This window comes from Periophthalmus magnuspinnatus, chromosome 12 (genome assembly GCF_009829125.3).
Source record: "Periophthalmus magnuspinnatus isolate fPerMag1 chromosome 12, fPerMag1.2.pri, whole genome shotgun sequence".
NCBI classification, from domain to species: domain Eukaryota; kingdom Metazoa; phylum Chordata; class Actinopteri; order Gobiiformes; family Gobiidae; genus Periophthalmus; species Periophthalmus magnuspinnatus.
This window is the reverse complement of record NC_047137.1, coordinates 3,181,960-3,194,276: the sequence shown is the minus strand read 5'-3', so window position 1 is coordinate 3,194,276 and position 12,317 is coordinate 3,181,960. Positions and strand designations below refer to the sequence as shown.

Below are 12,317 nucleotides of genomic sequence, written 5' to 3'. Positions count from 1 at the left end.
CAATAATGTAAGACATCTCCACTGGAAAGGGTTTATATTGTCTTTACAACACCCTGACAATAGGAAGCTTTAACCATTTCCCAGTTGACTTAAAATATGCATGTAATGAGTGGGCAAGAGTCAGTAATAGTTGAAAATGAAAGGCTGTCTTTGTGTGTATATACAAAACATGCAGATCAGGTTATTAGGTTATTTTTGCTTGTTTGGATATATGTCACGATCTGATTGGAAGTCAAAATGGTTTATGAAGAAGTTGGCTCTTAGGGCAACCAGATCAAAAATCCAAAAACATAACATTATTTTTGCATTTAATTGTATACCTTTTGTTTAAAAATACAGAGCCCTGATTGAACACATAAGCCATTCTAATAGCAGTGCAACCAAAAGCAAGCAGGCAGGACTAGGCGAGGCTCTGTGAATGATGCTGTGGGAATTTGTCCCATTTGAGATGCAAATGTAGCCCAGAGCTGAAAGAGCAGGAGGAACAGGTGTCAGAGGAAGTATGCTGCTTCTGAGAGTGGGAGGCCATAACACAGGCTGTATTCAGAGCTGCTCCTTCAGTCTGTGGGGCTTCTCCACAAACAGAATGTGTCTGGTGAAAATAAAATAGTCCATGGTGTGATTGGATTAAAATTTATTGTTTACACAATTTAATACAAAAGAGCTGGTGATTGTCTTTCTAAAACATAGAATAATTCAACAATTGGGCACTTTGAGCTTTACCATCTCGAGTCCAAACAGATTTACAATAGTGGAATATTAAATGACAATGGAATATGTATGCAAATTTAAATATGAAACTCTTCGCAGGATACATGAAAGTAAAAGTGCTTCCTATATGGAAAATATAAACCCATAAAAAAAATGTATCATCTCCTAAAGCATGCCTCATTACAAAAAAAAAAAGACTACAAGAAAGATCAAGACAAGTCGATTGTTTAAGCACTCACTAAAGAAAACAAATATATACTTCAAATCCTTCAGTATTTATGGCTGCTTATATTCTGTGTGAGGCTACACTGCATATGTTGTCTTTGGGGAGTAATGATTTATGAGTAAGTCCTGTCAATAATACAGGCATTGGTACTTTGGCAATATAATAATATCTATCTTAACTTAAAATTGCTTATTAAAAAACAAAGAAAATATCTGATCTTTAATCAGACAGCAAAGCAGCATACAAGCAATTGGTAGTGTCCTTCATAAAAAAACATTACTCACGATCATATAAGAAACTGAGGTGGCGCTGAAATCCATTAGCGCAAAAGTACATTGAGGAGTGTGGAGCGCAAATAATACCATGGCGCCCTCTTGTGCCCAACTGCTATAAAAGACTTCATCACACCTTTCATACTATAGGGAACAGTATTTGTCAAATGATTTCAAGAAAACTGGATCAATCTCAGCATTGACAATGTAGTAATTAGTGTAAGGCAAAGTAAATTCCCTTATAACGTAAGACTTCATATGAACAAAAATTGTATTCTTTGTGCTTGTGTGCTGTCTCAATAAAGCATATTTGAAACAAAGCTTATGAGGAATTTCTCCCTGAAAAACAAGTTTTAACATTTGTTTTCAAAAATTATCTATTTGATTGTTCTGACTTTCATAAAATGCTCCATATAAAAAAATAATAATTACAGAGATGAAAAACAGAGCAATATGAAAGTAACACCCCAGTCCTCAGTGCTGCATAGTCATGTTTCTATAGTCCATTGGTTAGTGTAGTTCCACTTCAAAGAACAGTGCCTTCATATACGTTACTGAGAAGTGGCCTTTATTGTGTAAATAACGCTCTGCTGCTACAGGTAGGTATCATGCTCTGCGCTGCTGAGACTGTCGTTGGAGCCCTGCTCTGTGTGGGCACTGAGCAGAGGTGAGGGCTCTTTTTGAGAAATGTGAGGGTCAATGCCCTCCTCATTACCTAATCTGTTTTTTTCTTCTACTTTTTCTTTATCCTTTTTGGATCTTCTTTTTGCACGGTTGTCTCCCATTTTCTCCTCAACAGGAACAGTGGCGAGTGGAGACTCCACAATGATGGTGGGCCTCTCCTTCAGGTCCTGTCTGCTGGGAGGCTCTGCAGCCATGACCGCTCTGGCCCCATGCATTCTGGGAGGAGATTTACAGTGCAGCTCTCCATGAGACTCCTTCCACAGGCGCAGTTGAGATCGGTGCTCCTTCTCAATGTCCTTCTCTGACACTGACAGCTCTAAAATCTACAGAACAAGAGTGGAATCAGTGAACTACAGACCTCATAAAGTTTTACAAGCCATTTAGAGCCATTCAGATGATTAAGTTAATGTTTCACCCTTCTCCATCATGTGAGAACAAGAAAAGTAAAGTCCATCTTTACCTCGTGCACAAGGAAAGCTTCTTGCATGTACTGTGGTGGCATCGCTTTGAGCAGCTCCATAGTTTCATACAGACCCGGACAGCTTTTCAGTTTTTCTTGAGATCCCAAAGTGCACTTTAAAAGAACCAAGCCAACACGGAACAGGATTTTCACTCCTGAAAACAAAACAGCTGTTTGATTTCAAATATTTGTTGTGGAAATAGAAGAGTTCCACTTCAAAGTGTATTGAGAACCTGTGCTGTTAACTTGTTACTGCTAATAACTTCACCTTCACAGAGAAACATGTCCCAGACCCTGAGCACAGAGGCCCAGGGCAGCGTCCTGGAGAAGGCACACATGAACCACTCTGTCATGTACAGAATAGGCCCCAGTTTCTGATTCTCCAGGTGGCGGTAAGCTAAAGGACACACCTTCTTCAGCAGAGCATGGAGGATTTCTCCATCCAGCTGGATGGCCTCCTTGAAAAGTCAAAGCAAAGCAGCTGTCAGAAGATTTATTATCACCACCTGATGTAATAACACTTTTGCTAACACAGTGGCTAGAGAATTCTGGCAACCATGTTCAAGTGCTAAAGTGTTTCTCAGAGCATGTCTAACACCACAAAGTAAATACATTTTTGATAGAAATCACAATTCATTGCAAAAGCATTTGAGAAAAATAAAATCTACAATTGCAGTGTGGTATTCATCAGGGACCCAATTCAACCCTGAATGTGTAAAATGAGTATAGAAATGCACATTAAAACCATTTTTAGAAGAGCATATAATATGCAACTTTTTAGCCAAAAAACAAACAACTGTTTATTTGGTTTTGGTTGTTTTATTGCACTCACAAACAGATGTCCTTAGTCTGAGCTTGTATCTCTACAAACCTGACTCTTACTCGACATTCTCCTGCTTGTTTCTGTGTAAATGTTGTTCTTTCGGCTCTAATATTCCACATTATGATGTATGGTTTGAACTTTCTATTTACATGAAATTGCGCAGGTGATGTCCACCTCCAGAAGGTTCCGCACTGTGCATACAAGCATATAATTAATGGCAACATTTAAATAGAAATCTTACCAGGCCTTTGCTGTAGTAACCAGGAAGGTATTTCTCACAAATTTGAAAAAGGACCCAAAATGCATCCTAAATAGATAAACAAACAAACAGAAGAAAACAAAAATGGTTGAGATGCAACTAAAACAAAAAATTGCTGAAAAAGCCACTAAAATGACCTCTGCTGGCATATGCATCAGAAGAACAGCTGCAATAGGGGCCTGAGCCTGACAGTATCCTTCCTCAGGACGATGCAGCGTGTAGGCCTTCAACACACGAAACAAGTCCTGCTGCCTACAAACATGTACAACAGAAATGGGAAAAGGACAAAGGAAATGGAGAGCATTTTGTTAGAACAGGAATCATACCCATGACCACCTCGAGCTGAAAACATCTCATGGAAAGGAAACTGTCGATGGAGATCTCTCTCAATGATGTCAACCCATTTAGGATCGCCAGGCTGATCATCTAGTTCCTGCAAGATCATGTCTGTGAGCTCTCGATAGATTAAGAGTTGTTCTCAATATTACACACAAGCCATCTTAAACTAACCTGAAATTTGCCTTTGTTTTGTTCCCTTTTGACTTTCCCCCCAGTGAGGTAAAGCCAAGCTCGACCACGAAGTGATGGAGGAATTCCCTTTTGACATCGTTCCTTTATCTTAAGTGCAACATTATTTATATTAAAAGCATGATATTATAGGCAAGAGATTACCTACAATGATTACCTACCTTCTTGTGCTTTTTGGCCATCCACTTGTCCCAATTGTTGAGCATTTCAAGCCATTTTGCCTCACGCTGTCTGAGCACTTCAATGGGAATCTCTTCAACACTACAGAGAAACACTTACTTAGATAAATGACTTAAAATGTATTTAAGCCACTTCACTTTAAGTCACATGGTATTTCTATTCTGAATGACGTGTTCTTTGAAAAAACATACTCCAAATATTTACACCCTTATAACTTGGAGGTGACATTCTTTTCCCTCCTGGAAAGTAATCATCCTAGATAATCGTAAAACACTTCGTGAAACACCATCAGCAGTAAAACTCAAGGAAAACAGGAAGTGGAGCAGAAGAGAACTTATTCTATTTCCCAATAATAGTTTACAACCTCCTACACAAAACACACTTCACTCTGCTGCTACACAGATTTAATTCAACATAAAAGTCAACACTTAAAGAACACTATGCATATGCGAATAGGCAAAAACGTCTTTCATGATCACACATCTAGCAATAAATGTGGACATAAAGTTGCAAAAACGTGTAATAAAAGCTAAACTTCTTTGTCATAAACCTATGTTTCCACGACTACCACTTCTGTTAATTTATCTATTTGTGTAATAAAGAAGGAAGTTGCCTTGGAGCGTTTAGTCATAAGTACGATAAGATCGTATTCTAGATCTATGTGCTGTGTACTTACGTTTCGGCTGAATACTGCTGGGCACCCCCGGTGAAGCCGTAGCGGTCCACATGTTTCTCCACGAAGATGGCATTGCCATTCACCTCTGGTTCCGATCCATATTTACTACTTTTACCTCTGTCTTTAAGCTCTTTACTTCCCCGGATATCCAGTCCATTTCCTTGCTCAGTTGTGGCCATTTAAACAACATTTACCTTTTAGGAAGCCCTGAGTCTAGTGTGGCTGCTCATATACCTTACCCCAGTAAATTGGGATAACTCGCTAAGTTGCTCCTTTTGAAGAAGCAATCATTAGCTATTATCACCACAGTTAGCACGGTTGCTAGGAGGATTTGCGTTGTAGAGCTAAAACAAAGTAAAACTCGGTAGAAGATAGCTTCATTTTAATCCCGAATCACATTATTTTAAGTGACCTGGGGGTTTTAAAACGCGTTACGATTTAAGATAAGAGACAATATAGCGTCTTTATAAACTAAAAAAACAAAACATCATACCGAAGCTATTTTCCTGTCTTTAAGCTGTCAGCTGACACAGGACGCTGTCAGCCAGGATGTTTGGTACGACTGTAGCTTCTTCTAATAAATTCCGGCAGGCTATACACTACGATGCGCAATGCTGCCCCCTACCGTCATTAAAGAACATAACATCTCACATAGCGGCCAGATTAGCGGAGATAGTGTAGTAAAACTGTTTCCACTCCATTTTTGTTGGACGATAGCATAGACTTAATTGTGAAAGTGAGAATTCCCGAGATCAGATTATAGAACTGCTTCCTCTCTCTACTGTAAATGCTGCATGAAATCAATACATGGCCAACAGTTTTTAGGTTAGCACAATCACAAAGGCCCCTCCCTGAACCGCCACCTTAATGTGGTGGAGGAGTTTCACCCGAATGATCCTGGGAGCTATGTTGTCGTGGGCATCATGCCCCTGGCAGGGTCACATATGGCAAACAGGTCCTGGGAGACGGGGGCTGCCAATTAACACTCTTTATGGGGCTTTTGCTAGCTGCCTACCCTAGTGCAAAAAAAAAAAAAGCAAAAGAGCACTATTCGGAACTATCTCAACTTTTACATTGTCACGCACATTTTTTCACTGGATTCATACCCTTAAAGCCTTCACCTGTTTGATCTTTTAATTTGAAGACAACCTTGTATTCTGACACAGAATTCACCATCTTTATGTCTCTGCTACCTTCCTTCTCCAGGGAAGTATCACATCTACCAGGTTTTCTATTAGCTCCATCCCTGTCACCCCCTGATGCAGAAGACATGACCAGAAGGCGATTGGAGTTTGACAAACACGGAAACACCGTCGTACCGCAACCGAAATAATAATAATAATAATACTAATAATAATAATACTAATAATAATAATAATAATAATAATAATTATTATTATTATTAATAATAATAATAATAATAATAATAATACATTTTATTTGTATTGCACTTTACATTTCAAAGAAATCTCAGAGTGCTACAGACACAGAAAAAAAACATACAAAAACACTACAAATCAGAAAAGGCAATAAGTATAAAAAGACATTACAATTTACATTCGCAAACATTAAATAGTCAATAGTAGTAGTACTAACAGTAATTAACTTAATGAAAAAAAAATGGAATACACTCTTTGGTGACACAGTTGCAATTTAATAATCTGGTAACAAAGTTACACACACCTACACTTGTTTTTAATGTTTTATATAGACTTTTATACTTGTTTGTTTTTTCTGATTGTATTGTATATTAAATAGGACGGCAATGAAAAAGAGCCCAAATGCTCTCATATGTAAGCTTTTAACTTATCCAAGTGGCAGTCTTTTGCAATCTGCATTTATTTTTGATTCTGCATCATATATATATATATATATATATATATATATATATATATATATATATATATATATATATATATATATATATATATATATATTTTTTTTTTTTTTTTTTTTTTTTTCTGCACACTTCGGTTTTAATGGTTTTATGATGATTATTTATGTTTTGATTTGTGTGATTTAATGTTTTCTTATTCTGTAAAGCACTTTGAATTACTTTGTGTACGAATTGTGCTATACAAATAAATTTGCCTTGCCTTGCTCAGTCAAGAAGGACACTCAAGCTCTGTATTTGAACTGCTCTGTCATTTGCATTTCTGCAATTCTGAATCCTGAGAGTTTGATGGAGCATCCTGCCAGACTTGAAGCTAGCATGCAGCAACACTAGGCTAATCTAGCATCTGCTGCTATTGCAGCTCGTCAGTCTACTACAGCTAGTGAAGAAAATATAGCTAATTTGACAGCTCAGATCTAGCAACTAACACTCACTGTTACCCAGCTAGTCACTGCTATCACTCCTGCTCCAACTAATCCTCCACCATAACCTTCTGTTGAGGTGATTGCTCCTGGATCTGTGTCAGAGCCTCAAGTAGGTACACCTAAAAGCTATGGGGGAGACTCCAAAGGATGGAATCCATTCTCTTTGCCCTACAACCTCACATATTTGCCACAGAGAGCGCCAAATTGGCATTTGCCATCAATAATCTTACCAAAAGGGCTCAGTTGTGGGGAACTGCTAAGTGGGGTCACCAGACAGCTGCCTGAGCTTCTTTTGATGCATTTGCTAGAGAACTCCACAAGGTGTTTGCAGGGGCAAAACTTTGGAAAAGTTTAGTCTGGGGGGGGGGGGGACAATAAATCGATGGAAATTCAAACTATCCTTCGAGGTTGTTTTAACGACACATAATTATAAATTCAATAACTATGGCATTATGATGAGGCTATTATTAGCATACTAGCGAATATTTGCCATTTGAACAATGAAAAAGTATTCAGTAAACAGTTTAGTTTATTTACAAATAAACTATGTGCGTTCTAACAACTCCATGTAAGACTTTCTATTTAGTTATTTTTTTTCTTTAGATTTTGTCAGGATTTGGGATTTTTTGTGTGTAATGTGCTGTTTTTCCCCCTCCTTTCTGTGTTTGAGCCTGGAGCTGGGTGGAGACTCTGGCACCGGCTCCACACACTTGCTTCTGATCAAGCAATCAAGCCTCCACCTGTTAGTACAAAAGGACTGAGGATCCGACACTCAGGGCCAGATCGTCTTGTCATCTTCCGTTTTTTCTTCATGTCATGCTCCAGGTTATTTGTTCGTGTATCCACCGTGATCCTGCTCCCTGGAACCACTCTGCACCTCCATCTCCAACCCAGCTCTCCACGACCGATATGAGCACCCCAGCCTCTGACCCTGCAACCCACAGCCTGCTCCAAGACTACAGCACATGGCACCACTCCCAACTGTCTGCTCTGTCTACCTTCATTCACATTTCTGTATCTGCAAATAAACTCTGTCAGTCAGACAGATTTAGACAAAAAAATCAAATATCAAAGTGGTAAATATTTTAAACACTTTAACAGAATACAAATGTGTCCCATTAATAAAGGAGATTATGGAGCCCTTCCATAATTAAAATTTGAAAGTTTTGAAGTTGAACAATAGATGCTTGTTTAGCATTCACAATAACATATAAAAGTAACTATTGTTAAAAAGAACAATTTAAAGATTAAATAGAAGCGCTACAAAAATATTATTCAAGCTAGTCATGTTATGACTATAATTTCTTTATTAAAAATACGTAGACTATGTGATGTCTGTTCAGTTATAACTCAAAACTAATGTGCAAAAGAAGGAGAGCCGCACAGCTGAGGCTCATGTGGACATACAAGTGCTAAAGTTTCACTTTTGTTTTCTCTTCTTATGGCAATTAATAACAAAGACAGCACTGCAGAGTACCTGCTTTTTGTTTTGATAACTAAGATTTCACGCTGTGGTTTCCTGAGTGAAGCAGGATGATTATGGCGCTTTTCACGTACTCATTTGGCTGCATCTTTACACACCCATGCTCCACATGGATATGCTACACCACATTTACTTGGGAATTACACTTTTACTAGGACAGAAGAGGAATATTTTGGCGGAGTTTGGTTCATATTATGTGTTTGGTTTCAACTTTATGCACGGACGCTGCAGACTGTGACTGAATGTGCATATTAAGTTGTGCTTTGACTGTGACACTGTAAAAGTCCCGCACTGGAGACACTTTAACTCTTCTGTTGCTGTTAAGAAAATACACTGTGCTTGGCACAGATGTTAAACGCTCGTGGCTAAAACGTGAGTGGTGCATTTGTTGGCGCAGACGCAGTGGTGATATTTGTTGTGACCTGTGCTGCTGTTCATTCAGTTGGAGTATTTGATGTTTTATCTCAGAACCGCCCGGTCACACTGACTTTCCAGTAGCATCTAAGGAGTTCAGATATTGTACCTATCAAGCGTATATTCATTGTTTCCCTCTGGTATTGTTTCCTAAATTTATAAACTTACCTGACACAAGTATGGTTAACATTTTTTAACAGCCTGCCCCTCCTTCCTTTTCAGGATCCCTACGACATTAAATTTATATATATTAATTCTTCAAAGTCTAAAATATTATATTTGGCAAACCGTGATGCTTAGTAACTTACTCTGTGTTTTGGCAGACAGAAATATGACCTAATCTCCACTCGCCTTTTCGCCATGTTTGGACATACTTACTGTGACTGGTGATGTTTTACATACAGTTAAGGAAAACGTGTATGCTTCGATCACCTCAGGAGACCTCACTGCTGTAGGCCTCCCAGGCCTGCCTTCATCCTCAACACTGCTCCGTCCTTCTTTAAACAGACATTTTTTTGGCTGAAACATGTGGCACCATACACAGTTGACATTCTCCTATGAAATTCAATGGGTTTGCACCCTTCAGCAATCAAAAACTTGATGACTGACCGCTATTCAATCCTGGAGCATGCTTCTTGGTTGGCCATCTTTGTTAATCGCCAAAACTCTCAAAGTTTTTTTTTTTTTTTAATCTGCAAAAGAAATTAAATCCATTTTAAAAAAAATTAAAAAAAAAAAAAAAAAAAAAAAAAAAAAAGTAAGCTTCTAACTGTATTAAAAGTCTTTATACCGAAAAATTCACCTTATTTATTGAATGACCCTCGTAATTCTGAATGCAATCATAATAACTCATTTTGTATTCAGGTATTAGCAATTAAAAGTAGCTTAGAAATGTGTTAATCATTTTGAGTTATCTATTCTTGCTACGGAGGAAACCCATTTCGAGCTCAGTCACACGGGAGGGGCTCGGAGTAGAGGCGCTGCTCCTACACGTTGAGAGGAGCCAGCTGAGGTGGCTCGGGCATCTGTTCAGGATGCCTCCTGGACGCCTCCCTAGGGAGGTGTTCTGGGCATGTCCCACCGGGAGGAGGCCCCAGGGAAGACCCAGGACACACTGGAGGGACTATGTCTCTCGGCTGGCCTGGGAATGCCTTGGGATCCCACCGGAGGAGCTGGGCCAAGCGTGCCACAGCTCAGGCAGTCACAGAGGCAAAAACTCGGGGTTGGGAGGAGTTCGGGAAGGCCATGGAGGAGGACTATCGGACGGCCTCAAAGAAATTCTGGCAAACCGTCTGACACCTCAGGAGGGGGAAGCAGTGCTTCACCAACACTGTTTACAGTGCGGGTGGAGAGCTGCTGACCTCGACTGGGGATGTTGTCGGGCGTTGGAAGGAATACTTTGAGGATCTCCTCAATCCCACTGTCACGTCTTCCGAGGAGGAAGCAGAAACTGGGGACCCGGAGGCGGACTCGTCCATCACCCTGGCTGAAGTCACTGAGGTGGTTGGCAAGCTCCTCGGTGGCAAGGCTCCGGGGGTGGACGAGATCCATCCTGAGTACCTCAAGTCTCTGGATGTTGTTGGGCTGTCTTGGCTGACACGTCTCTGCAACATCGCGTGGCGGTCAGGGACAGTACCTGTGGAATGGCAGACCGGGGTGGTGGTCCCTCTGTATAAGAAGGGGGACCGGAGGGTGTGTTCCAATTACAGGGGAATCACACTCCTCAGCCTTCTCGGTAAGGTCTATTCCAGGGTACTGGAGAGGAGAATCCAACCGATAGTCGAACCTCAGATTCAGGAGGAGAAGTGTGGTTTTCGTCCTGGTCGCGGAACCGGGACCAGCTCTATACTCTCCATCGGGTCCTTGAGGGTTCATGGGAGTTTGCCCTACCAGTCCACATGTGATTTGTGGATCTGGAGAAGGCATTCGACTGTGTCCCTTGTGGTGTCCTTTGGGGGGTGCTCTGGGAGTATGGGGTCCGGGGCTCTTTGCTAAGGGCTGTCCGGTCCCTGTATGACCGGAGCAGGAGCTGTGTTCGCATTGCCAGCAGTAAGTCAGACCTGTTCCCGGTGCATGTTGGACTCCGCCAGGGCTGCCCTTTGTCACCGGTTCTGTTCATTATATGTATGGACAGAATTTCTAGGCGCAGCCAGGGGCCGGAGGGGGCCTGGTTTGGGAACCATAGGATCTCATCTCTGCTGTTTCCAGATGATGTTGTCCTGATGGCTTCTTCGAGCCAGGACCTGCAGCAGGCACTGGGGCAGTTTGCAGCTGAGTGTGAAGTAGCTGGGATGAGAATCAGCTCCTCCAAATCTGAGGCCATGGTTCTCGACCAGAAAAAGGTGGTTTGCCCTCTCCGGGAGGGTGGTGAGTCTCTGCCTCAAGTGGAGGAGTTCAAGTATCTCGGGGTCTTGTTCACGAGTGAGGCAAGGATGGAGCGTGAGATTGACAGGCGGATCGGTGCAGCGTCTGCAGTGATGCAGTCGCTGTATCGGTCTGTTGTGGTGAAGAAGGAGCTGAGCCGGAAAGCTGTGGCTTCACGTTCATCACAATATGTCCATTCAAGATTGACCCTAATTCCAGGTTACACAGGGAAATTGATAAATTACTGTTATTACCCCTTACAAACTACACAGTAGTAGACAAATGGTGCATGATGTATAAACGTTTTATAATCAAATTTATATATTTTATTTTTACAAAATATACAAAATAAAAAAATCTAAATTTATAACAGATATTAACCACAAAAAGATATTTTAACTATTTACATATTTATTTATTATAGAAGGACCTTGTCTGGAGAAGGGGCGGGTTAAGTGAGGGAACATGTGAAGGAGAGGAGAAAGGAGGGTCTGTTTCCTCCCCTGTAGAAGGGACCACCTCAATCTACACAGTAGGCTTCAAAGGTTCTACATTTATTTTAAAAACTGTAGCTTTTTCATATAATAATTTGTGAATACTAAATTTGAGCCTGCTCTGAAGAAGCAGCAGATCTAGGTGGGAGTCCTCTTGCTGGTGATTCTCAACTGGTTCTGTCATGATATTAATAACAAAATATTCCACAGCAATTGTAGTTTTGCTTTGTATATTTTATTGTACACTGAATTATCATTACTCAGTTCCTACTCTTATTATTACAACATAGCATAGTGAACGAAACAGGTTGTATGTACATATTTTTTCAATGTCTTTGACTGTAGTCAACAACATACTTCCTGCATCTGATAGCCCTGCTCCTCCTGCTCCTGCTGCTGCTTCTTAAGGCTCTTCACGACAGTC

General features: G+C 40.5%; 1 protein-coding gene across 1 annotated transcript; it reads right to left on the bottom strand.

Annotated features, from left to right (window-relative positions):
- Positions 1–618: 618 nt before the first annotated feature.
- On the bottom strand, positions 619–5,389 carry tbc1d10ab (TBC1 domain family, member 10Ab). The gene is made up of 9 exons (XM_033976150.2): positions 4,820–5,389; positions 4,125–4,224; positions 3,946–4,053; positions 3,762–3,868; positions 3,573–3,687; positions 3,418–3,483; positions 2,622–2,811; positions 2,354–2,508; positions 619–2,216 (listed from the first exon to the last, which is right to left on the bottom strand). Exons 1-9 carry the CDS (start codon positions 4,996–4,998, stop codon positions 1,803–1,805), a joined length of 1,434 nt encoding a protein of 477 aa, XP_033832041.1. The 5' UTR covers positions 4,999–5,389; the 3' UTR covers positions 619–1,802.
- Positions 5,390–12,317: the final 6,928 nt, after the last annotated feature.